Source organism: Solanum pennellii, chromosome 7, assembly GCF_001406875.1.
Source record: "Solanum pennellii chromosome 7, SPENNV200".
Taxonomy (NCBI): Eukaryota; Viridiplantae; Streptophyta; class Magnoliopsida; order Solanales; family Solanaceae; genus Solanum; species Solanum pennellii.
In genome coordinates this window covers 609,117-635,888 of record NC_028643.1, presented here as the reverse complement: position 1 = coordinate 635,888, position 26,772 = coordinate 609,117, and the positions used below count along the sequence as shown (strand labels likewise).

The 26,772-nt window shown below is 34.0% G+C and overlaps 4 protein-coding genes and 2 non-coding genes across 6 annotated transcripts; 2 read left to right on the top strand and 4 right to left on the bottom strand.

Annotated features, from left to right (window-relative positions):
• Positions 1 to 1,594: 1,594 nt before the first annotated feature.
• On the bottom strand, positions 1,595 to 8,614 carry LOC107026539 (1-acyl-sn-glycerol-3-phosphate acyltransferase 1, chloroplastic). Its single transcript, XM_015227539.2, has 8 exons — positions 8,400 to 8,614; positions 8,210 to 8,259; positions 5,688 to 5,763; positions 4,131 to 4,328; positions 3,646 to 4,052; positions 3,379 to 3,480; positions 2,621 to 2,919; positions 1,595 to 2,033 (listed from the first exon to the last, which is right to left on the bottom strand). Exons 1-7 carry the CDS (start codon positions 8,473 to 8,475, stop codon positions 2,704 to 2,706), a joined length of 1,125 nt encoding a protein of 374 aa, XP_015083025.1. The 5' UTR covers positions 8,476 to 8,614; the 3' UTR covers positions 1,595 to 2,033; positions 2,621 to 2,703.
• A 2,279-nt stretch (positions 8,615 to 10,893) lies between these two features.
• On the top strand, positions 10,894 to 14,924 carry LOC107026186 (APO protein 2, chloroplastic). The gene is made up of 4 exons (XM_015227065.2): positions 10,894 to 11,021; positions 11,898 to 12,033; positions 13,272 to 13,618; positions 13,896 to 14,924. Exons 2-4 carry the CDS (start codon positions 11,899 to 11,901, stop codon positions 14,722 to 14,724), a joined length of 1,311 nt encoding a protein of 436 aa, XP_015082551.1. The 5' UTR covers positions 10,894 to 11,021; position 11,898; the 3' UTR covers positions 14,725 to 14,924.
• On the bottom strand, positions 14,871 to 14,943 carry TRNAE-CUC. Its single transcript has one exon. It is a non-coding gene; the product is annotated as a tRNA-Glu (tRNA).
• A 1,331-nt stretch (positions 14,944 to 16,274) lies between these two features.
• On the bottom strand, positions 16,275 to 20,254 carry LOC107026128 (eukaryotic translation initiation factor 5A-2). The gene is made up of 5 exons (XM_015226987.2): positions 20,029 to 20,254; positions 17,973 to 18,095; positions 17,813 to 17,869; positions 16,941 to 17,015; positions 16,275 to 16,628 (listed from the first exon to the last, which is right to left on the bottom strand). The coding sequence occupies exons 1-5, from the start codon at positions 20,149 to 20,151 to the stop codon at positions 16,524 to 16,526; spliced, it is 483 nt and encodes a 160-aa protein (XP_015082473.1). The 5' UTR covers positions 20,152 to 20,254; the 3' UTR covers positions 16,275 to 16,523.
• A 2,166-nt stretch (positions 20,255 to 22,420) lies between these two features.
• Positions 22,421 to 26,209, top strand: LOC107026573. Its single transcript, XM_015227590.2, has 4 exons — positions 22,421 to 22,877; positions 24,432 to 24,485; positions 25,231 to 25,356; positions 25,736 to 26,209. The coding sequence occupies exons 1-4, from the start codon at positions 22,494 to 22,496 to the stop codon at positions 25,916 to 25,918; spliced, it is 747 nt and encodes a 248-aa protein (XP_015083076.1). The 5' UTR covers positions 22,421 to 22,493; the 3' UTR covers positions 25,919 to 26,209.
• On the bottom strand, positions 25,911 to 26,037 carry LOC114078116. Its single transcript, XR_003579661.1, has one exon. It is a non-coding gene; the product is annotated as a U6atac minor spliceosomal RNA (small nuclear RNA).
• Positions 26,210 to 26,772: the final 563 nt, after the last annotated feature.

Sequence of the window (26,772 nt, the reverse complement as noted above, 5' to 3'; positions counted from 1 at the left end):
CCCATTTTGCCATTTTTTGTGTTCTACAATCCATCGATTTTTGGTGATCCAAAATTTCGACGTCTATATATATATATATATAGGAATATTTATAATTGACAAATATTATAGGTTGATAAAAGCTTTTCAATTCTGACACTAATTGTATATATAAACAAATAGCTGTGAATAAGAAGTGTTAAAATTAATAATAAGCAATTTACTTATGTTTAAGAAAAACTAAAAACTAGAAAATATAATAAGGATAAGATGGAAGTTTCTTTCTTTTCAAAGTTGACTTGAATTTACTTGCATCACATTTCCATATTCTTTAACAAAATATAGAATAATATGTCATTATTTGAATTGGATATAGCACTTAAGCTGGCAAAAAAAAAAGAACATTAAAATTGAAGATGTTTACTGAAATTTGCTAAGTTTCCAGTCATATTTTAGCTCATTTTAATTGATTCAATGATTAATTTTAATACTTTAAAATTTTTTGAAGTGAGACCTTAATTAGTTAGTAGGAATTTCATATCATATAATACGTAAGTACGTATTTGATTTTACCTATCACATGTATACAAAACTTGAAAAAAAATACAACAAATATTTTAAACTTCAAAAATTCTCGCTCACTAAATAAATTAGCCTGCAATTGTCCTGTGAGTGATTTGGCTGTGTTCTGCCGTTCATGCATAAAATTTATTTAGAACGCAATAAAAAAAATTATGAATGAAAGTTTATAAAATTAAAATCCTAACTGTGCCCCTGAGATAGCCAGAGTTGGGGCATATAATAAGATGCATGTTTGCTGGCCAGATAGTTAAGTTAGAGGGAAACATGTACAGGATTAATTAGATAGTATAATCTCCATATTATAAGGCATAGTATTAGTAAAATAATTATACTGTAGCTTGATGATCTCATAATTGATTAAAATAATTAGATACTCCATTAACGATCTGGACATACAAGATTTGTTTTTTAGAGAGCAAGAAAGAGGTGGTCTTTAATTTTTTTTTTCCCTCAAATATGATGATCTTATTACTCTTATCTATCACCTGATTTTTGCAGCTATAAGTTTAGAGAACTTATGCCCGGACTCCTGTATAAGCCTCAATTGTAAAGTAAGCACTCCAAATTTGAGAGAACAGGTCAATCTATACACTACTTGATCTCATATGACAACTGAACAACTCCAACTTATTCCCATTGAGTATTGCGAACATCCAACAATGACATGGCACATAAATTTCAAAAGTATTTAGATGATCATTTCATAAGTAGGAGAGTTCAACGAACACAATGGAGATAAATTGATGTGTTTAGATGTGCATACTTCCAAGTTAGTTGACAAGTAAACACACCAACTTTAAGAGTGCAAATCTAGACACTTCAACTTGGTCACAACTAACAACTAGACAACTCCAACTTATCCCACTGTGTCTCGTAGACACTCACACTGATGTGACATATAAATTTTGAAAGTGTCTAGACGATCATTTCGTAAGTTGGAACGTTTAACTTGACACAATAAAGATAAGTTGTCTACATGCATACACAAAGTGAAAAGTGTATACTTGTCAGCTAAGGCCTATTCGAGTGTATGTTTATGCATTATGCTTATATGTATGTTCTCCATTTGAGGTGTCTAAAAATGCATACACAAAATTTACCTTTTGTTGAAAGTCCATTTAACCTGATACAGTAAAGATACTTGCAACATCAATGCACAGAACAAAAACTCAGATGAACAGTACTAGTAGAGTCCTATACAATTGAGTAATGGCACAAAAGGCAACCTTCTGATGTAAATGTCAATTGAGAAGAGCCTGCTGCCAATTCCAACAAAAGAGGACAAAGCCGTTGTTCACCTTTTAACTCTAATGGATCTTTTCTTCTACTTCTTTTTTTTTGGGGGGGGATGAAGTCCGAAAAGATAGATCAGTCAGTTGACTGATACAAATATCATCCAGGCATAAGGGAGTTTACAGAACCAGGTAAAAATCCTTAAGCCTGAATGAAACTGCTCATGATGTGACCAAGTTCTGCAAATGAGGGTATAGCAGCATTTCAGGTGAAAATGACGAAGGTAACAAAAGTGTTAATTGATATTAACTATGTTGCTCGGACTCTTCAAAAATGTAGACGGGTGCAAGCCGGATCCTCCACCAATGGTGCATTTTTAGAGGATCTGACAGGGGTGCCGGAAACATTTTTGGGGAGTCCGAGCAACATAGGATATTACTGAGTCATCTGAATGTCGTATTTGAGAACTGCTTAATTGGCAGCAGAACAATTCAATTTAGTACCAGGCAAAATCAGAACATCCAACACAGAGAACCAAAACAATGTAGTTGACAAAATTTAAAACAAATAATATATTGGCATCACATGAACGAGTGCAAACCAAAAAAAGAAAAGAAAAGACCACTATAAGCTTCTCATCTTTTCTCCCCCTTTCCTCCCCAAAAGAATGGGGGGGGGGGGGGAACTGCATTTCCAGTTCGTTTTTTCAACAAAAAAAGAGAGTTGATAAAAATATATGTAGAAACGCGATGTTCAAGAGAAGTATTTGCATAAAATATAGGACAGAAGCTCAATAATAGGAGGACAAATAGATATGAAAGCATACCTGTATGCACATATTCCCTGAATCCCAACTTGCGATGCTTAAGTGGAAAAGATAAACGAGAAAGTACATGTTGAACAACTCCCTCAGCCTTGATGAATGAGCACATCCTTTATCACATTCCTGGCTTCGCTACACAGCACATCTGAATCATTACCTTTCAAAGGCTTGTGGATGACAACTTTAACTGATCCTGGATATACTCTACCCTCCATCCCTGCTGGCATTATCCTGCCTGTTCCACTAATAGAAATTGGAACCACAGGCACTCCGGTTTTGGCAGCAACACTAAAGGCACCTTTCTGCACCACCAGCAAGAAAAAAAAAGAGCTAAACAGAAGACCAGTACACCTTTTACTAGGTTTATTTGCAATAAATTCATGTAATCAATGACCTGAAAAAAGGATTACCAGAATATGGTACCATGAGTAGATTATGGTCTTGTGCTTAACAGCTAAGGCAAAAATTACTTGCGACATTAACTACAGGTCTATACTTGGTTGTATTCAAAAAATTTATTTGCCCACTATTACTTCTTGCAGTCATCAAGTTGAAATTCCAATACGAACACATCAGAGGAAAAGGCATATCTGAAGATGATATTTCTATTCAAACAAGAAGCTACCTAGTGAATTCGAAACTTTCTGAAAGCTTATGCTGTTTTCTTCTTTTTTAGGGGGTGGAGAATGGGGTTGAGGTCGGGATGTGGGAGTAGATGGATGAGAGAGGGGGAACATAAGTTGTTTGGACATAGACCTTACCTTGAAAGGGCCTAACTTTCCATCTTTACTCCGAGTACCCTCGGGGAAGAAAAAGACAGATGCCCCCTTCTTGACTAAATCCATGCAACGCTTGAGACATTCCTGAAATCATAAAAGCTAATAAGAAAATAGAAATATCAAACCTTGCAATCAGATGATCCAAACCCATTTAAAAAATGATTGAATAGTTGACATACAATTGTATAACTTAAAGATTCAGTATAGCTATGAGGATATTTGTCATTAATCACATCAAATAAAGAATACCAATTGACTTCTGCTGTCCATGCGCCTTAACGGAATTAGACCCATCAGATACATGGCCCATCCAATAATAGGAATTAGGAAAATTGCAGTCTTGCTGATGAACTTGAAGTTTCTCCCAAGAGTAAGTAATGTATATATGTCCAGAAAGCTCTGATGGTTGGACACATATACTGCAGGAGTATCTGGAGAAGGAAGATTCTCCAAGCCCTCAAACTCGACTCTATAAAATGGTGTAATGGTCAAGGTTGCCCATGTCCTGGCAACAAGATGGTGAGCCTTCCTATGGTATCGATCAAATAACAGTACAAAAGGATGTTGCACAAGCATGATCACGAACAAAAAGATGGCAGAGAAAGCACTGACAGCGTAAAAGCAAATTGCTCTTACTTTTGACCTCAACTCTAGTTCTGTAAAAGAGAAGATGTATCTCTGTAAAAGAGCGTCCAAGTGAAACAAAGAGATGGAAAAACAATTTTGAAATGCACCTGACAGTGGATAAGCAGCACCGGCTGAGCTGGTATTAGCAAGTTCGGACCTTGCAATAATGTCTCTCAATGATCTATCTTGTCTATAAAAGCTGTTATTTCCAAAAGCGCTATTATACTTCTTTTGTTGGGGGGAAGAGGGAAGGGAGACACATGCTTCCCTACTTGTGCCAAAAGTTGTACTGCCTGGAACGGCATCTGCAGGAACAAGCAAAATCAATTAAGAGATCACTAGTTGTTCAACCTCCAGCTTGACTGATACAGATTAGCAAATAAAAACCAGGATAACTATCCAACATCAGATACAAAAATAGAAAAAAGAGTATGTGGAAAATCAGAAATCATTTAGAAAACCAATCAAGACGACAAAATCAGAGTCAGTTTCTTCCAATGGTCTGAAAATAGAAGCGACCAAGCAAAAGAAAATTGATATCTGACCGACTATGTAACCCCCAGACTTGAACCAACTTTACTCTTCTTCTTTTTTCTGATTAATAACCATCCTTTTCTTCTCAAACCAAACAAGACAAAATATAGAGATGTTATTTGTTTCTGTTACGTGAAATACTAAGTTTGGATTTCTTTCCAGTTTTTGCAAATACTATTTATCAGATGGATTTTTGCAAAAACAGGCAACCAAGTTTGGAAATCTACACACTCAGTTTCTTAAAACTTGAAAAATGTTCTGCAAATCTGAGTTTGGAAACTTCCAATATAATTTACCTATTATTGCAAAAACTCTATCAAACAAATAAGTTTTGTAAAAAACGCAGAGAAAAGATAATTCCAAACCCAATAGATCCCTCTTTTCCGAGCTTATAGAAAAAAAAAAGGCTGCTTTTTGTCAGGATGACCAAGATATCCCCCAAGGGCCAGTGACGCAAGGTTTGAAACTTGGCTGGTAACACCTATACCTTTCTCCACTTAACTGCCAGGCTATTACCCTACCTCATTCACTATGAACTCTTTTCTTCAATAGCATATAAAATTCTCCAGCATGTGTGGTTGAAGGGTTGGCACTGGCAGGACAGTCCAAGCATGTGGATGCAAGTACAGATCAGCAAATTCACATCAAAATGCAGATTATTAGTGAATCTGGTAGTTCATCCTTTTGGCTTGGCCGATCTCGTTTCCGTAAGATGACTCAGAGATCTCAAATTATTTCTGATCATCTTTTTTAATTAGCAGGGTCAGAACCTTAGCTGGGACCACTCTCCGTGAACATACAGAGTACAGAAGTTAGCTTCTTTTCTATGACATAAATACCAAAAGCAGGAGGGAACAATCTCAAATAAGACCCAATCAGGCATAGTAGTTCTAGCATTCCTAGGGGATGGAACATATATGAACCAAGAAATTCAACTATGAATCTTCACAAAGGGACTAGATGCTTCGTCTCGGAGTCACTTAAAACGATGAGGGCACCAACTAGATCAAGTGGCCAAAAATAGCTTACACGGTACTTTATCTATTATGCACTTTTATTTGTTCATGCTGTAAAGTTACAATTTGAGATTCACTCTATCGGAAAACAATATCTGACTAAAAAATACTTACAAAATTTTGTATTTCTCCAAACTGATTGCCTTAAAGACGAGCAACAGGAGTAGTTTCCATGGCTAGAAGTCAATTGCTGAAATGAATTGTGTATAACAAAGTCAATTAGAGCAGTAGAATAATATGCTCTAGATCATTTATAAAGTTGTACACCTATCTTGTACTGGCACATACAAATAAAACATGAGACTGAAGTTACGCACAGAAAAGATTTATCTAGCTTTTGAATGAAAACCAATTGTCAGTGACACTGTCAACTAGTGCAGTCATAGTAATTTTGGTCAATTGATTTATTCCTTCCCCTTTACAGAATCTACCCAGCTTTCTGAAGAGATGGCAGCTATGATCTCTTAGGCAGCTTTATCATTACATCACTGCACATGAGTGATGCAGTAAAATAAAAATGAGTAGCTAATATCACTGCACTCTCTCTTGTTTCACAAAGAACAAAAATCATTTGCAGAAAATGATTGGATCCACCATAAACAAAGTAATATTATAGCCAGGGACAACAACAATGTGTATGCTAAACTTGGATATGAACACAAAGACATGACTTTATCCTGAAACCACAATTTCACACCTACTGCTGACGGGCATTGAACATATTTTTCCCTCTATTCGAAATTAGCTTTTCTAGATTCCTTTTTGTGTTGCCAAGTATCATCCCCTTGTTCATAATTAGATACATTTCAAACATGTTATTACCTAAAAAAATAGAAGAAACTAGAATGACACACTTCTACAAATAAATAAATTCTTCAAGAAGCTTCTCATAAGAAAAGTATGTATGCTTAACATACTGATTGCTGATCAGCAAAGAATGCAGCCATGCAGAACAAAATCATAATAGCATCACTTTGCTAGTAAGTGAAGCTTCGTTCAAGAAAGAGAATGAAATTCTAGTTTCCAACAGTTCCAATAGCATCCAAGACAACTATCATGGATTTGGGATCTTGCCAACATCCTTCAAGAGATTAAGGAACCTTAACACTTTGTTTGGATCATTGTTACCCATTGTTTCATAATGTATTGTATTGTATTGTACTCTATTGTACTCTATTGTATGGTAGATACAATGTTTGGCTAGATTGTATTGTTTGTTGTTGTTTAGTAACATTTTAATTGTTTGATTTGATTGTATCGTACTGTATTATAATTTATAAATTTAATTTAAATATCCTTAATTATTCTAGGGTAGGAGGTTTGACTAGATTTAAATAATTAAGGTAAAGGGTAAAATAGAATTTTAAAATATTATGTAAAAATATAATTGAAAAAAGAAATTAAGTAACAATGGGAACACACCAAATTGGTTGTTCCATAAAATAGGGATTTACATTGTTACGTAACAACGAAATTTAACAATACAGTACAATACATTTTAAGTAACAATCAAAACAAACATTGTAGGTATGATAACAATACAATACAATACAATGGATAACAATGATCCAAACATAGTGTAAGTTATCAATTCAGGAAGACTTGAAGGGGCTATAGTATGCTTAAGTGGAGTTGCAAAAGGAGGGGACCAAAGTCCTCACTAAGTGACTAAGAACAAGAAATAGCGACGGCACAGACCTACTTTATTTGCATTTTCAGGCTAGAGTAAACTTTAAGGCTTCAGCTGATGATAAGTAAAATGACTCTTCTTTGATGTTCTACCAGCGGAGTTCCATGTATACTTCGTCAACCACTATTCAACTCCCCATACATAGTCCAATTGGCTGCTTACATTCTGACCTTTTTCATCAATATAGTACTAGTTATCACCATGCCACTTTCTAGACCATGCTCATTTTACTTCCTTTTCACTGTAAACAATTCTTCCATCACAACAATTCCTATCAATATTGTGTGTGTCCCTAACCTCTACATTTATGATTTATCCAATGCGGGCTTGCCCAAGTGGCAACACTAAGCTGATGGTCCTTGAGGCATTAGGTCCTATGCTTTCGAAGTCTTTTATCCCTATTAGAGATTCATATGCAAGTAGACAATATGAAGAACTTCAAGTAGCCGACACAACTTGTTTGAGACTGAAGCGTTATTATTGTTGTATAAATTCTTTCCTTCCATGCATAACGTTGCTAAAACATATATATTCATTGATTGAACCTTAGCATATATATTCATTGATTGAACCTATTTTCCTCCAAGTGGACTACTAGTCCCATCGTCTATCACTCTCTCACACAAACAGTCCTTTTCATGTATTTGGCTTACTTACCGATTACCAATTCAACATAGAACAGTGAAGAATCCAAATCGCCAACAACAACACAGTTCAATATTTAAAAAAAGTACTAACAAATTAAACAGATATCGGCAACACCACAGATGTTCGCAACCCTAAAGCAATGTTTTGTTCTTATTAATAATTCATTCAAAAGTCAAAACAACAGAATTTCAAATACTAACTAAATTCACAAAATTAAAAACAGAGAACACTGCCAAAAAGTAAGTCATTGCTCTATCGATAAGCTCAAACAAAAATTTAGACGGAATTAGAAATTTACAGGATGCAGAGATGGCGACAGCGACTGCGATAACTTTCCTTTCTTCTTCCCTAACAAAAGAATCAAATCACAATATGGATCAGCAGATGCTTCACATAATTTTACAACGCATTTTCGCATCACACGAGCTATTATGAATACGAAAAAACGGACAAATATAGGAAAAACATAAAAATAGATAGATAATTACAGAAATGGAGCGGAAGTGATTGAAAAAAGTGAAAATTGTTGAATTTTGAGTGATAACAGACTTCCATAGTATTCATCGGAATCCTCGTCGGAGTTAAACGTCGAGCATCGGAGGAGCTACTGATTGAGAATCGGAAAATGGGCGGTGGTTGTTATAGAGAAAACACCTCGGGGATAGAGATTTTGGACATAAGCGTTCGAGTTGCTAATTATGCGATTGAGGATTAGTATAGTCTAATTAATCGTCCATTCTAAAATAAGCGTCACTTTTATAAAAATTGATAAAAAAAAATTATTAACAATGTAATAAAATATTATCAAAAGCTAGAATAAAATTGTGTAGCTCTTCTTTTTATTTTATGAATCATTTGCCACGTTGTTAGAGAAAAAATAAAATATTTAAATTTATAATTTAAAAAATAATTTAAATACATAGGTAGCCATAACTTATTTTATTAAGAATAAAATAAGAATTTTTAAATTAAGTTTTAATTTGTTAAATACCACTCTTTTGAAATGAACTAAAAAAAATCATGTAAAATAAAATAGAGGAAATATTAATTTTTGTTTTGAATAACTAAGGTGACACTTATCTTATGCTAACAACGATACAATCATCGAAGATTAATTAGAGTCGTATTTTATGTGCGTTTTCAAGTTATCTTTAACATAATAAATATAGTATATTCAGTCTTATGATCATATCGACATATTTTTTAATATCTTTATACTCTTTTCATCAAATTATTAGTTCGATATCATTGTCATGTTTATGCAGTTTAAAAATATTTTTAATATTGTCATATTGCTTGTCTTGAACTAAACGTGCATATTTCCCCCGAAGGTCATTAAAGAGTGCATCTCTTATAATTTAATTCTTGCTTTTTTAGGATGTTATATATATATATATATATATATATATATATATATTTCCATTCTAACTAAACTCTTTTTCTGGCCAATTTTTTTACCTAACATTACACATCTTCTTAATTTAAAATCATGAAATTAAACAAAAAAATGTTTAACCAAACTTTTTGCCTAACATCATTCAATTTGCTATCTCTGCCATTAATAGCATTTAAATTAAAGAAAATCAAAATTGCAAGTCAAATTCTAATGGTAAATACCATTTATTTTTTTAGTATATACTACATACACTATTATAAATCGTGACATATGCACGATACACCAAGCAATTATATATTGCCTTGTATCCAAAAAAAAAAAAAAGAGTTAACATGCACGTAACTAATCAAAAAAAGAATCACAACATAAAAGTAAAAACAATTAAATACGTAACATCAATGGAATCACGTATCAACGAACCTAATTTATGATTATATTGTTAGTGTATATAATTAGTTACGAGGACGAGTGTGTTCTGGATTAGAAGTTCCTGTGACGACTCTAGCAACATCCATGGCACTCGCCTCAGGCTTTTTCTTGGAATATAAGGTGAAATACGCGATCGACATTACTATGGCAAGGCCGCCAACGGCGACCCTAGCCGGGCAAAACGGCATCTTACGTGTTTGGTTGAGCACTTCTGTTTTCATGTTACCTGGTGAAGGTAATTTTGGTGACGTTTGGTTTCCTGTGGCCGCGGCTGTCGCGGCCATGGAAACCTGTTGCCCCATTGACGGTGGTGGTGCCGCCATACCAGGCGCCCTAATGGAGGTGTGGGGCTGCCCGGGTGGTGGCGCCGCCCTTACTCCGGCTGACTTCATGTTTTCTTGTCCAACCATATTTTTTTGTTTTGAGTAAGTTTTCCAAGTTATTATTTTTTATTGTCGAAATTAAAAGTGATTTTCTTTTTTAATGACTTATGGATGTGTTCTTTTAGGAGTATAAATAGTGGAAATGTGAAAAGTTTTTTGAGAAATGTTTAATGGATTAAATTTGTTAGGTTGAATTCTTTGTGAGAGCATTAAAATAGGATTTGTTAAAGACTTTTGGCTTAACCTTTTTCATAGTACTCTTAAGTGGTTTTCAATAAAGCAAGACTCCTCAAAAATAGAAAGAAAATGAGAGGCCAACTAAAATATAATGTAACAAAAAATATATATTGTATAGTATTGAAAGTTGTATACTTATAATAATTAGTACTATGGTTATTATAAAAACTAACTTCATCAATTAGTTATTGCTATAAAAATCAAAGTTAGTGTTTGGAGTTTAGACATTGAGAAAATAAAAAGTCAAAACACTAATTCTAATTGCAAAAGAGACAGATACATACGAATCCAATTGGATATATAGTGTATGTGAACAACTTACATTTAACTTTGACCACTTACATACGAGTATTTATGCATGTATCTGAAAATCCAACGCGAATAATAATTTCAACAACTCACGAAAAGATACGTAATTAGACCGTAAACGAACGGCGATTTGTGTTGTTTACCCATAAGCCAAACAGCCCAAAAGCTTGACCCTTAAACAGGCCCATTAGCCCATTGGACCACTATAATTTCAGGCCCATTAAAAGGCAAGAACGTTATCCAGTGATACTGGTTTGTATTCTTCTTCTTCGTGGAGTTCCAAAGCTCCAAAAAAAAATTGGCTCCAATTTGAGCTTTGCCTATTCCGATGAAATATTCATCCCAAGTGATTTAAGGTGACATACAAAACTTCTCATGATGCTATTTCAATTTTTTTTTCATTTTTGTTGTATTTTATTTTTGTTTAGTACGATTTTTTGAAGCTATAAGTTGATTGGGATATGAATTTTTTTGGGTGATTTTGAAGCATTTGGATAAATTTATCTCGTGGGGTCTTGTTTTCTTGATTGAAATTCAGTTTAATATGAAAAAAAAAGTAATCTTGAAGAGGGAAAGTTCATTTTGTGTATGAAAATGTATATATTTCTGTTGTTCCCTTTTCCTATCTGAGCTATCACCATCTACTTTACTAGGTGTGTTATAATAATACATTGATGGATGTGAAACTCGCGAAAAAAGTGATAGTTCGGTGTGATTTGACCATTATCTCTATTATTATAATTAGTGCTCTCTATCAGCTACCTATTCCATGGTTTGTTAGGGAGTTATGAGTTATCTATAATTGAGTAGTTTACTATTTTAATTTGCCTTGAGTTGTTGAAGCTGTATTCTGCTTTAAGAGGGAGCATTATCACTTAGCTCATGTGTGTTTAGTGGGCTAGATTTTATTTTATTCAATCTCTTTCTTTTACAAATTAAATTGTTTCTAGCTCGAGTTGGTTCAAGTTTAATTCAGACAAATTTTGAGGATTTGCATTCTGTAATCGTAAGCTATACTGGGATTAAAAGTTAGACGTGAATGTTAATATGTCAAAGTACATAAGCTATGGCTGTGTAAACTTCTATAGTTATCCAAGTCAAGTTTATTGTATGAACCGAAATGGTATGACACAAACGCAAAACATGTTATTTCCAAAAGCAAGTGTGATTTGTGTCTATGCCTGCAACCTAACAAGAATTTGATGCGAGCCTAACTAGCTTTCTGGTTGCAGAATGGATTGCGGCTGTCTACACTCTCAACTTACTACCACAGTTTTGGTGCATAGCAAAGGGAGAAGTCAACCACCTAAATTCAGAATTTTGAGATGCAATCCCCAGCTGAATTTAAGCTCACTTGATTCTATGAAGGTTTGCTAATTCTAACTTGCATTATATTGCTTAGTAATAAACTATTATTTCACATTATTACCACTGAATAGATAGTGAGGATTCATGAAACCGACCCCAACTAGCTTGGGATTGAGGCGGAGTTGGGATTAAAGAACTGTTTGTTTTTCTAGTGGCAATGTTGTAATTTTGAATTTTCTTGTAATGTAATGTCCCGGAAAACAGTGTGAGTACATTGTTTTGACTGAAAGACTACTCACCCTGTTACATCCTTTTATCTTAAATAAGTCTTATCCTAGTACATACTTTGAAGTGGCTAATTTCTTAGTAGGCGCCCCAACCTATTCTGAAGGGGAAGGGTCAATAAGAAGGATCTTCCATGATCTAGGGTGTATAGGTGTAATAAAATAGGATGATACACCTTTCTTTAATAGGCAAATATAAAATGAAGTTGTAGTGCTAATTGAGGTAATTGGGTTGTGCAGTTCAGCTTTGTAGTGATGTTAAATTCAGTATAATTGAGAGATTACCACATTGTCCTTATCTATAAATTGATTTGTACTCCTGATAGGTGATAACACCCTATTTAATCCCATTATGTTTTAGATTGAAGTACTTTTTGTAACTGTTTAGGTAATTTTTTTGCACCATGATAGCAGCTTTGTCAGTGAAATGTATCTATTAGTGCTCGTGAATTGCTTCTAATTCTCATATCATATTCTTGTGGTTCAAGATTGTTCGAGCTAGAAATTTAAGTTTGTTATTAGAAACAATTTTCTTTTTACTTCAGAACAGCCATTGTAATATCTCCTAATGTTCATAGTTTTGTGGTTTGAAAGTTATGAGTCAACCGTAACAGGTACAGTGTGGTGACCAAAAGATTACTTTGGTTATAAATCCATAAACGATTGATAGTGCTTTGACTATTATTTGTGTTCCTATCCGTGCAATTACTTTGGTTATGAATCCATAATGATGTATAGTGCTTTAGCTATTATTTGTGTTCCTATCCGTGCTTTAGCTATCATGTAACTCTAGGGGCCAGGGGGTAATATTGATTATAGTTTATCGACCTTTCACTTGGATCTTTTTTCCTTTTCTTTCATAAAACTAACCTGTTGGTGTACCATTGGCTTAGGTCAAACCATGAGTATTTTATTCTGCAATTATTGGGGTGAAAGGATTCGCTTATGAGTTAAATTATCTCTTTATCTTTTTCTTATTTTTGAAATAAAACTCCTGTCTGAACCTGTTTGCAGCAAACTTGCAGTGGAGTGGCACTTGAATTGAAGCTTAGAAGGCCATCAGAGAAGTTATGTCCTGTCCAAACAGTTGGTATTAGATGTGATCATCCACAAAATGCAGATTTGCCTCGTTACTATTCAAGAAAGGAAAAGAAGCCCTTCCCAATACCTATTGTGGAGCTACGGAGAGCTGCCAGGGATAGAATGAAAAATCGACTACCTAAAAGACGTGTACCTCCACCAAAGATTGGATTGGTTATCAAAAGCCTAGTTCCTGCTGCGTACAATGTGTTCAATGCACGAATGGCAGTGATTAACAATCTCAAGCGGCTCTTGAAAGTGGTAACTGTTAATGGCTGCAAGTAATTCTCTTCCTGATCTTGACTTATTAGTAAATGATAAGTGTTTCAAAAGGCACTACGCTTCAATGCAATTCTTTCCAGTGCCTTAAGCTTTATATTAGCAAACTACGAATCGACATTCTTAAATCTGTATGAAATCCTTCCAGAAGTTCTAGTTCATATTCAATGATAATTCAAAGAAGCATGATTTTTACTTATATGAGAAAGTCTACTGCACAGTCACGACTGCTTCAAAATCTTTAATATTTTGACGTTACATGTTGTGCCAATTTTGCAGGTGGTGTAATGAAATCCATGTTGGACCTGTTGGACATCCGTTCAAGTCATGTAGAGGATCACAAGCTTCACAACGTAAAGGACATCACGAGTGGGGAAAGGCAGTTCTTGAAGACATAATAGTGCCACTTGAATGCTACCATCTATACGATCGCCTAGGGAAACGTATTACACACGAGGAGAGATTTTCTATCCCTCGAATCCCTGCAATAGTGGAGCTTTGTATCCAAGCAGGCGTTGATTTACCTGAATATCCTACAAAAAGGAGGAGAAAGCCAATCATATGGACCGGAAAAAATGAATTTGTTGATGCAGATGAAAGTGAATTGCCTGATCCCGAACCAGAATCTCCAAAACCACCAATTCTAGCCGAGATACCTGATCCAGAGGTAGAACCACCGTCAAGCACTGAAGAAACGATATTGCTAGCTGAAGAAACACTCGTAGCGTGGGAAAAAATGAGGGCTGGAGCCAATAAGCTGATAAAGATGTATCCAGTAAGAGTTTGTGGATACTGTCCAGAAGTGCATGTTGGTCCAAGTGGACACAAAGCACAAAACTGTGGAGCTCACAAGCACCAACAACGAAACGGGCAACATGGTTGGCAGACAGCAGTGCTAGACGACTTAATACCTCCAAGATACGTGTGGCATGTACCCGATGTAACTCAACCATTGCAACGAGAGCTTCGAAGCTTCTATGGACAAGCTCCTGCAGTGGTAGAAATATGTGTACAGGCTGGTGCTGAAGTCCCTGAGCAATATAAGCCAACTATGAGATTTGATGTGGGGATTCCTAACAGTATCAAAGAAGCAGAAATGGTTGTTTGATTGTAGTGGTTGGAATGTATAATAGCATTCAAGTGTTTATCCTAAAGATTGAAAACCTACTATATGAAGGAAAATGGCAAGTTCCAAATTCCGTCTCAGTAGGACATGTATTTCTATTACTATACAGTGACCAAAAAAGAACATAATTCCGTTGCCGGGACTTGAACCCGGGTCTCTCGGGTGAGAGCCGAGTATCCTAACCAACTAGACTACAACGGATTTGCATTCTTGTATTAACTTAAAATTTAATTAATAAATAATAGTCATGTATGTTCAAATAAAAAATTGAGTGCAAAGAAACAACGGGATAAATGTCACATATACCCTTTTACTATTGAAAATAGTTTAAATATAACCACCGTAATACTTTCAATCTAAATATGCCCTTCTTATTATATAAACCTCCCAATATAGTACATACAAATTTCCCTCTTAATTTTGATGGAAGGACATGACAAATTTAAAATAGATGATCTTCTTCTAATTTTAAACTACTCAATTTATTCATAAACTCGCAATGTTGTAATGAAAGGTTCAGACAAATTAATTTAAAAAATTATAAGGTAACTAAGTATAAATTGTCTAAAAGCATTCAATACCAATCAACGTTCAAAATATTAAGTCGGTGAAATATGAAATATCATCAAACAAACCATCGATTTGTAGCCAAGGCTTGTCAATTAAACACTTTTTGTCACAGATATATATATATATATATATATATATATATATATATATATAAAAGGTAAATAATGTAAACATTTTCTTTTTTACATATAATCTTGAATCTCTACTAAAATTTTTAGTTTTGCAAAGACATGTCTTTTGTTTTTTCCATCGTGTTGAGGGGATTAAAAATTTAGTATACATACATAAATAAATTACTTTAACCTAAAATACATATTAAAAGAATTTCAATAAACGGCTTGAAATGAAACTTAGCTCTACGACTATTTTCTCCCTCGACAAATACAAATATCAGATAACTTCATTTACCGAAGCTTAAAATCATAAGAAGTTGTCTAAAGGAATATTTGGATTCCTCCCTTTGAACTTAGCTCTCCAACTATTATCTACCTCAACTAACACAAATACCAGATAATTCTATCTACCGAAGCTTGAAATCATAAGAAGTTGTCTAAAGGAACATTTTCTTAGCCTAAGATCTATTGGACTTGGACCATTTAAGCCTAATTTGTAAGTACAACAACATATACAATATAATCACACTGTTTTTTTTTCCTAAGATCTATTGGACTTAGACCATTTAAGCCTAATTTCTAAGTACAACAACATAAACAATATAATCACACTGTGCGCTGACCGATAAACCATCATTATTAAAAAAACAAGCTTAATTTCTTAGCGCAACAACAACACACACATCGTAGTCCTACAAAGTGAAGTCTGAGAAGGGTAAAGTGTCCGTAAACCTTAGCCCTATCTCAGAAGTAAAGAAGTTGTTCCTGATAGAGCCACAGCTCAAATAAACAAGCCTTATTTCTTAATGAGAAACAATAAACAATCCAAAGAAAGAGATATGATGCAGGTTATGCAAAACATAAAACCAGCAATATTTTACCCAAAAAAAAAAAAAAAAGAGTAGAATTTTCACATAGTTCAACTGTGCTGTCAAAAGCTCAAAGCCAATACTTTCTCTAGCCATAACAGCAGTTTTCTTTCTTTTGTTTTCAACAGTGCAAATAACACAGTTTATAATCTAGTGATATCAAAGTACCACATTAGGATATGATAATGTCTTAAAGCTTTGGCAGTGACTATATGCTGCCATGACATAACTAATTCTTGGTACCAACATCCTTAACGGCGTTAATCTGCTCTTCGCCCATCGCAGACATAACAGACACCACAAGATCCTTTCCTTCCTGGAACCCATCTTTAACCTACATAACATAAAAAAATAAAAGCTCAGCCATTGGGAGTGCCTTTGGTACGACATAAGTCATTTTTTCGGTCATTATATTACATAAAAATACTTTCTTAAAAGTTGGTTTCAGTATTTGGTTGGTGAGTGAAAATTATTCTCCACAAAATATATGTATTCGAAGTTGATAATATTAGCAGATGAAAATAGTGTGAGGAAGTAAGAAAAACGACTTCCGCATATAAGTGCATGGGAAGTCATTATTCCATTTGATACTGTATGAAAAGATATTAGAAGGCATGTTCTGTGCCGTGTTGTCCAGAGTTTATACCTGCTTCAGCAGATTTTCATCGGTGGGAAGCCTGAGGTCATCCTTGGTGTTTCCACTTTCAGTAAGAAGTGAGACCTAAGACAACAAAATGAACAAATTGCCAAAAGAAAGAATCAGCCAAAGAAACCTCTAGCTTTGGAAACAGAACTTCAGGGGATAGAAACATGGCAAAATTGCCTCACTTTGATAAGTTATTTTCCAATATCACTTCCCTACCATTAATCAATTTGATCTTACTAACACCTAAAAAGGTATCATTTCGTTATTTCTTCTGTGCAACCAGACATAATGTGACATCAATCAGTTTCACCATACCATTTTGAGCTTAAGAAAATGATAACGATAGAAGTTTTCATGGTGAAAAAAATGATTAACCAAAAGGCTAACCAAATGAATACCTATGTTGCTCAGACTTCCAAAAGTAGTGCAGCAATATTTTTGGAGAGTCCGAGCAACATAGATGAAGCCTATAAAGTACTTTTGACGTACTACAATAGATGTTATAGAAACTTAGTTTAGGTCTCTGTTTATTTTGCTGACATAATTCGCAATAAATATTAATTGGTGGCTTTCAAGAAAACAAGCATTTGTGTGTCTATGCATATGAGTGTGTGTGTGTATAGCAAGAAAGAAAGGAATAGAACCCACCATAGCCACATCATTTGGATTATGCTCAAAATAAAAACTGAACCTATGCTAAAACAAGTGGATTAAAAACTCAAGAAATCTCAGTCGTCGATAGTCATCTAAACAGGTCTGCCATTAAATCTCAGTCATTAAAAACAATGTGGTTATGTTTAGTTTTTTTCTTTTAGCTCCAGGTAGAGTAGAATGACTGTTCCACTTCACATAAGTGGTAAAAGAAAACTTACAAAACCATCTTCAGAGATATCAATCAGCTGATAGTCGGTACGGTTGACATGTGGCACCTGAGAAAAACATGTACAAACCAGAAAAAATGAAACTTCCATTGCTAGTAAACCAAACATACAACAGTAGAAACAAAAAGACGGGAAAGAAACACTTCATTACGTCACAATTGTGGGAGGATGGAACGATATCTTCCAGTTTCTTTCCATTGAAAATGTCAATTGCCACAAAGTGACATTTAGCATGTCCGTGCTTTCCAGTTTTTGAAGTGGAGACCTCAACAACCTGCTCAAGATTATCATAAATATAACTCAAGAACCTTCTTTAAAGAGCCATGTATCCAAAACTAGACCAGTAAATGAATATACAAGGTTGCAACGAAAAGTATAAAAACAAAATTACAAATAACTCAAGACTTGTTAATATCTGCTATACTATCTTGTTAGTCTTTTTTGAAGTCGGCCTATTTATTTAACAAGGCTTGCACAATCTATTTGCATTAGCACCTGAATAGCACTTGAAAAATGAAATCTGTGACAAGGATGGATTTTAATTGATGAACTTCTTTTTTTTCATAAAGGATGTTAATTGATGAACTTTAAACCCCGAATATCTTCCGTAGTTGGACTATTCAGCTTGCATATTGCCGGAAGCTCCATTGTTGCCTAGGAGCATGTGAAATATTGAGATATTATACCGTCTTTGATAACCTTCTTCAGACAATGTGAGGCAGCCATGATTAATTATTAGGACGGTATTTGAATGAACAAACGATATATATACATCACAAAGAGTCATCGGACAGAGAAAGTTTATTAGCTTAGCAGATAATTAATATGAGTTCCGATCCACTGCCTTGCTCCACCTTGGCTATATCTAGCCCTGGGAAGTGGGAATGCCAAGACTCCCTTGAAAAAATTGTCCCTTTTTCTTAAAAAAGTATTTAATCTAATCAATCAGCTTAAAGACACTCTTTTTCTTCTATCAGCAAATAGATCTAACAATCAACTAAAGGGAGATCCAGAGGAAATTCTGGCCAATCAGATTCTGAAAACAACACAGGCTGACAGATGCAGATGCAGGTACCTTACCAGGTTCATCTGAACCAGTACTTCCATTGTGATGATAATTTTTTGTGGAAAAATCTATGAAATTTGCAACAAATTGTTGATATGAATCCATAACTAAGAATCTTTGAGGTTGAACTCATAAAACTTAAATCATGAATCCACCTATTCACAGGCACTAAAAACAAATAAATTAAGTAGCAGGGGCATCAAAATCTGATTTTTACACACACACAATTCATAGAATCCCATAAAGATTCATAACATATGAACTACAAGCAAAGTGAATTTTTTATTACAAAAACCAAAAAAATACAGGCAGAAGGGTTCATCAAGATCTGATTTCAACACACACCCAATTCATAAGAACACAGAGACATTTATAAAATATGAACTGCTAGCAAGGTGAAAGATTTTAGAAAACAAAAAAGACAGGCAAAAGGGATCATCAAAATCTGTTTTTACATATCCAATTCATAAAACCCCATAAAGATGCATACTATACGAACCACTAGCAAGGTGACATTATAAAACCAAAAAACCTTGCAGAGACAGATTTTGATTTTCTAAACTGGACAAGTAAAAGTGGACATCTATTTTTTAGTAGAGTAAACAAGTAATAGACGGATAATTAGGAGTTTATTTCACTAAAATATATGGCCAAACAGGAGCAAACTCCATAAACTTCATGCCCAGTCAAAGTAATAAAACTAAACAATCACTAGAACAAGTTCAGATTTTGCAGCTTAATAAACACACCATTTTTCTTCAATCAGCAATTACATCTAAGAAGATCAAATAAAACAAGATCCAGAATGAAAATCTGAGCAATCAAATTCCGACAATAACAGGCAAAAGGGTTCATAAGATCTGATTTTTACACAACCATTTATATAATATGAACTACTAACAAGGTGAAACTTTTTAATACACAAACAAAAACAGATAAAAGGGTTCATCAAGATCTGATTTTTACACACCCAATTCATGAAAACACATTAGAGAATCATAAAATATGAACAACTAGCAAGGTGAAACTTTTTAATACAACAAAACAAGCAAAAGGGTTCATCAAGATCTGATTTTTACACACACCCAATTCACTAAAAAGTCATAAACATGAACTACTAGCAATTAAAAAAAAAACAGACCTTGCAGGGACGGCCTTTGATAACGATGTAACCATTCTTACGGATGGTTCCAGCTTGCTGTGGGAAAGTTTTTGAGGCACCAGCATCTGCCTTTGACTCAAAATGGTGTTCTTCGTCCGACATGCTTCTCTCTCTAGGATTCCCTTTCTCTCTCTAGGATTCTTTTGCTATTTGGGTGAAAGAGCAAAAAGGACTAACACAAAATTTGAGGACCCAAACACTAACAGAGGTGAAGCTTGTTTTATTCAGAGAAAAATAACAAAAATGGTCCCTTGTTTTTTACATGATGTTCAATATAGTCCATAATTATTTGTATACGAGTAATTTTGATTCTTAAAATCTTTGATCGTCAACAATAACAATGGCATATTCAACCTAATCTCACTTGTAACATATTCATCGATTTACACATTTTCTTGAATTAAAGGCCCATATACTTATCAAACCATGATTGTTAAGTTTAATCGTAATTATAAAAAAATATCAACGCAAATTCGTATTTCATAATATAATTTTATAGTTTATACTATTTTTAATCTATTTCGACATCTAATACAATTTCTGTTCAGTATATTACAGCTTATAGACATTTTCATAATTTCTAACCAAAAATCTATTGTTTGTACTTATTTTTTTCAACTAGTTCTGATTAAGTATAACAATAAAAAATTACTATTAAATATTTATATATCATGAATTAGTTGACAATTAACTAGATATCACAAGAATTACTCTTAAGTTATAATTTTTCGACATTTCATGGACTAAAAGTGCTAATTTCCCTAAAAATCAATGTTTTGAACAACAAAGAGTCCCATTAAAAAGGGGGAATATGACTTTATGACCAAATTCTTGTTGAAAGGTACATATGGATATTTTAATGTTTTGTACAATTACATTTAATTTATATCTTTGACTTTCTCTAGCCAATAATTACCTTATTTGTCTTTGAAAAATGATATAATTACTTTATCGATTTATTTTACTTGATTTATGTTGATTAAATATAATTTTTAATAAGCTTTATTAGGAACGTATTTTACTAAATTAATTTTATTAATAATATTTCAGAGTACTAAATTTAATTACTATTTTAAGAAATTATTTGATATATAAGATAAGATAAGTTTATGTTATTTAATGAATTGATATAATTTATTGAATTAGTTCAACCATTATTTTTGTAAAAAGGATGAAAAAATAATTACAAAACTATAGCTAATATTTTATATATCCAAATGATGGACATCTTTCACTAACTATTTTTTTTGGTAATTGAAAACAAGAGAGTAAAGCATCTTGAAATTGACAACATTTATTTAATTATTTTTTAATTTTATTTTTATGATTAATGGAGAAGGAATGAGATGCCTCTAATGAATGGACAGAACTAGTCCACATACAGATGCTAACATATTAAATAATGGACTCGAGTTGTGTTGTAGTGATAAATCTGCTTCACGATTAATTAAAGTTTTTAGATTCGAGTTTTAAGAATGAAGAAAATTTTATTGGGAGCGTCATCTTGAATAGTCTTGGCTTGCGATCAAAATTTTATTGAAGCTCTACCAAATATAAAATTTACTTTTAAGTTTCGATACTGCTATCCGGAACAAATCTTTGTCCAAGTAATCTTGAATCAAATTCCTGAAATTTACACAATTATTTGTAGAGTGAGTCCATTTCTCGTGCCATTTACAATAACGTTTTCCTTTTCTTTCTTCTTTTTTAGATATCTTATGTCCAGGCAGACAGGTCAAAATACATTCTTGTTACATAACACTTCACACTTAAACATCCATATCATTTGCCCGCTTCAATACAACTTTCTTTCCTTAAATTATAAACTCTAAATACATAAAATCCTATCAAAAACTCAAATACGCTATAAAAAATTGTGTGAAATTCCTACAAAGCTATTTAAAAAAAAAAAGCAGAAATTATATCTAAAAAATTTACATAAAACTCCATTAAGTAAATAAAAAATAGCAGAAAGTACAAAATTCGAACCTCTAAATGTTTGTTTCTACTAATTTTCTTTATGCTATTGTCCCCCTCAAATCTAATATATAATCTTCAATAAATATTTGACATAGACTAACAAGTCTATTCTTAATTATAAATTTTTCATATATTTTAATAATTTATAATATTTTTTAGTAGATCACAAATATTTTTATTTTAAAAAATTTAAAAATTTCATACACAAATCTCAAATTAAATCAAAACTATTCGATTCTCGAAAAACAAAAAATATCATGTAAATTTGAACAGTAATTTTTGACAAACTTAAAAGTTAGGTACTAATTTGAATCTGTCTTCAAACATAAGGGACCATTTTTATAATTTTCTCAAGAATACAAGGTCTAAACTGAAATTTCCTCAAAACTTTTGTCCACCAGAAAATTCAGTCGCCTACCACTGAAACCGAAAAAGAAAAAAAAGCTTCAATTTTTCAGGCGATTATGGCGATAAGCCTACCATGGCATCCCTTAAACCCTACTAAAACCCTAAGTTTTGCTACCCGAACAGCAAAGGTAGACCTACCTATTCGGCAAGTTAGTTATGTACATGCTTTCAGGCGGAGTGATTTTGATGGATTCGCAAAACGAGTTAGATCCGGTGAAGCATGGAAAGATGTGTGGAGGAATGCTAATGATGGTTTTGAGCAGTTTTTATATGAATCTAAGAAGACTGCGGAACGTATTGATAGGAGATATGATGTTTCAAGGAAAGTATCGGATGTTGCACAGTCTGCTGCTGATCGTGCTAGAGAAATTGATCGTGATTTTGAGATTACTCGGAAGTGGCGTACTTTTTCTCTTGATTTTAGATCAAATTTGCCTAGGGTTTGTTTGCTTATCCTATTGCTCCTCTATATTACTGATTAGTTTGATTCTGTTGTATGCTGATAATAGAACTCACTCTGTGTGCTCAATTTGACTAATATTTGAAGCTAAATTGGGTTAGATTGCTATGATTATATTGCATGGAATAACACTTTGAGTCCACGTCGGTTAAATGGGTTGGGAGCTGGGGATTATAATATAGCCTTAGGCCCTCTCAGTTACTAGTTTGTTCTCCTGAGGTTATATTAATGGTGTTAGAGTCACCCACCACCCTCTATGCTCGCCGTGCCTTGGATGGTGAGGCCAGTATGATAGTTTTCGGCTGGGGCTAGCTATGTACTTCGCATGCCCGCTAAGCGTGGTGGTTTGTTATGAGAACATCCCAAGGCGGTTAAATGGGGAACTGATGTGGTGGGGCTTATATTTCCTTAGGTTCTCTTACCTCAATAGCTAGTTTTTGGGGTGTGGTTGTCCTAAGGTTGTATCAAGATCAACTCCAATTATAAGTGTTGATTTGATGAAAAAATACAACATGTAACACCTTTTCTCATGTCGATTTGATGAAAACATACATTTATAAGTGTTGGTCAAAGTTCAAATTGTTTGTTTCTCGAGTCTCGAGAAACGAAACTTTACAACTAATTTGGGACGGAAGGAGTAATAAATAGAAGATTGTGCAAGGATGAGATGCCCAAATCTAGAAATGGTGTAGAAGGTTATTTTTTTGGGAAGACTGCATCTATTATTAGGGTTTGTTTGGTTCTTGGGGTAAGACATAAGAATCGTGGGGTACAATAGGGGGTTACTTTATCCCACATTTGATCTGTGGGTGAAAGGATAACAATCCCATGGAATTTACTAAAAAAGTGGATTTGCTATCCCAGCTATCCCATATAGAAAGTGTGATAGCTAATCCCGTGGGATATGCCATCTCACCCTTATATAACCCTTCGGACATAGATTACCTTTAGTTTACTCCCCAATGAGTCGTGGATTTTTTCAAAAAAGCTTTTAGTACTGAAACAATGGGACAGAGAGTAAAAGCTTTAGCTGGATTTTCTAACATGTTATAGATATAATATAGTACTAATATCTTTCTCATTAGTTAATTGATTTAGTGCCATAAAGTATGTTCTGGATCTTTACTTCCATGCCGGACTCTTCTTCATGCCAGTCAGGTTTATGGTTTCAGTGATTAGTTAATTGATTCGTACAGTTCATTATGGATTTTGGGTTTGATGCACTTGAGCCGAGAGTCTTTTGGAAACAACCTCTCTATCTCCACAAGGTAGTGGTAAGGTGTGTGAACACTATACCCTCCTCATACCCTAATTATTGGGATTTCACTGGGTATGTTGTTGTTGTATTATGGATTCTTATCCATCCCATGAGTTAGTTCCATATGAATTAGGTCAAATCGTTTTTTCTATTTCGGCTAAAACGTGTTCCACCATTAGTTAATAGATTTAAATTGGTATTTTCAAGTTTGTCATGGATTCCTTTTGCTCCTGCCAGTGAGTGTCATGCTAATTGTTTTTTCTGTTGCTGCTGCAGTATCGGAAGCAGTTGAATGATTTTATGGATACTCCGCTGGGAAGAAGTGCTGCTGTAAGTGTTATTTGCTTTTCGAAGACACATGTCATGTAAACTTATAGCACAGTTCTTAAATACCTTAGACCACATGTCATTGATTTCTTATGAGAATTTAGATACATTGCAAGTTGCGCTGGGAAATTGATGAGCTGAATTCCGTTTGTTCTACCTCTATGAGGTGGAGAAGGATCATAAAAGTGTTCAGTATATAGGATTCGTTTAATTTTCTTCTATTGACGTGAAAATAGGAACAACACTTCCTGTCATAGAAATTTCATTTACTCTAGTAGTAAAGTTGGTATAAAGCTCGATATTCGGATTTCATATAATGTAAGTTGTTCTCAATATGCTGTGGCTGCTTGATCATTGTAGTATATTTCAGCCTTTTCATATGACTTTTGAGTCATTGCAAATGCAGTTGCTAGTTCGGAGTACAGTTCCGAATGCCACAATTGTATTGTAAAAGACATCAGAAAAATTGCTATGAGTTGGTATCTAATTGCATTTCTGTTCATACTAACTAGTCATACATCGTTCTCCAATTTTTCTATCTTGAGCTGTGGGTTATTGGCAGATATACCCCTAGAGATCTTATCATCGTGAACTTGGATATTGTCTATTCTATATTTGAAGGTAGTTATATGCATTCAAAGCTTCTAGGAGCTTTTTTTCAACATATCGTAATATCCCCGAAGTTACCTTGTTCTAAATCCAAGTCTTTTATCTTGCTCAAAATCTGAGTCTTATGTGTTGTTTGCAGACAATATTCTTTCTGTGGTTTGCTTTATCGGGTTGGCTGTTTCGAATTCTGATAATTGCAACATGGGTTCTACCATTTGCTGGACCTCTTCTTATTGGGGTTGTCGCCAACAATCTAGTCATCAAGGTAACTTCATATCTCAATACCCTCGTGCTTAGAAGTAACTATGTATGAATAAAACTGTTGTTTTGACTGAGTTTACTGAGTAACTCCTCAATTAATAAATGAAACATCAATTATTTAGTGCCGCCTCTTCAGATTTACGTTCATTAGCAAGGGAAAGTATGCCATATAGCCTTGATGACGACACTGAAGCGCTCAACATGTTTTGTGCCTCTCTTTAGGGCTTAAATGCTCCTTCGATAACTCTGTTATATACAGATAATTGACACATTCTTGAGTCTTAACTCTGCTTATGAGCTACATTGTGAGAAAATGCTGTGTTGCTACGATGACTAGTTTGCAGCTTTCAGCCCATTGTCACACGTCTTGTTTATCCGCGCAGGGTCAGTGCCCATCTTGTAGGAGACAATTTATCGGAAACAAGAATTCAACAGTTCGCTGTGCCAACTGTGGAAATGTTGTGTGGCAGCCGAAAGGAGGTGACTTCTTTTCTAGAGGCAGTCGAGGAGGTACCACTTCAAAATCCCAACCAGATATTATTGATGTCGAGTTTGAAGAAAAATAGGTGTACACTACTGGTAAGCATACGAAAGAGTAGAATGTTGTTTGATGACAGGTAAAACCCGAAGGCTATTCCCATCCCTGTCGCCGGTTATGTCAGTCATCTGTCCTTTCTATGAACACAGAAACAGTAGAATGTTGTATAATGCTATCATTTTATTTTTCAATTTTTCTCCCCCTTTCAATGTATTTATTTTTTTGCTCTTCCCTTTTAGTGATCCAACTTTTGTTAGTTTGTGAAACTTTAATATATACATTTGGAATGGAAACTAAAATAGCTGCATTCTACTAATGATATAGTATGATTTTGCAGACCATCAACTCATTATGTTTGATGAGAAAAAGTATAATGGGGTCAAATAAGTTGCATATAATACCCTTTAATGTGATCTTAACTTACATTTATGCGTAAAAATAGATATTTAAATTTGTATTAAGTCGAAAGATATGTATTTTTTTTAAAAAGATCAACCTTTAAGAAACAATTGTAGCTAAACTTAAAATGGTTTGCTGATGTTAGATACAGGTTTTTAAATAGCAGTCCAAAAAGTGGTTACTGGTGAACTTCAGCCATAATTGTAGCAAGAAAAAAAGGGCCAAATATTAAATACTACAACCCATATCTGCTGCAGCTGGCTTGGACATTCAATACCTTTTGGTTCACGCTTAACTAGTAGTCTCAAGTTCGAGCCCTAATTAGAGACAAAATCTAGCTGAAAACGTCATTTTTGAATGAGCCATACGATTCAGTTTTAGTAGATAAAAAATATTGTTGTTTCTTGATTTATCGAAATGGACTAATAGAGATGGAGAATATTTACTTAAGAGAGATGTAAATAAAAATACGCGATAAATATT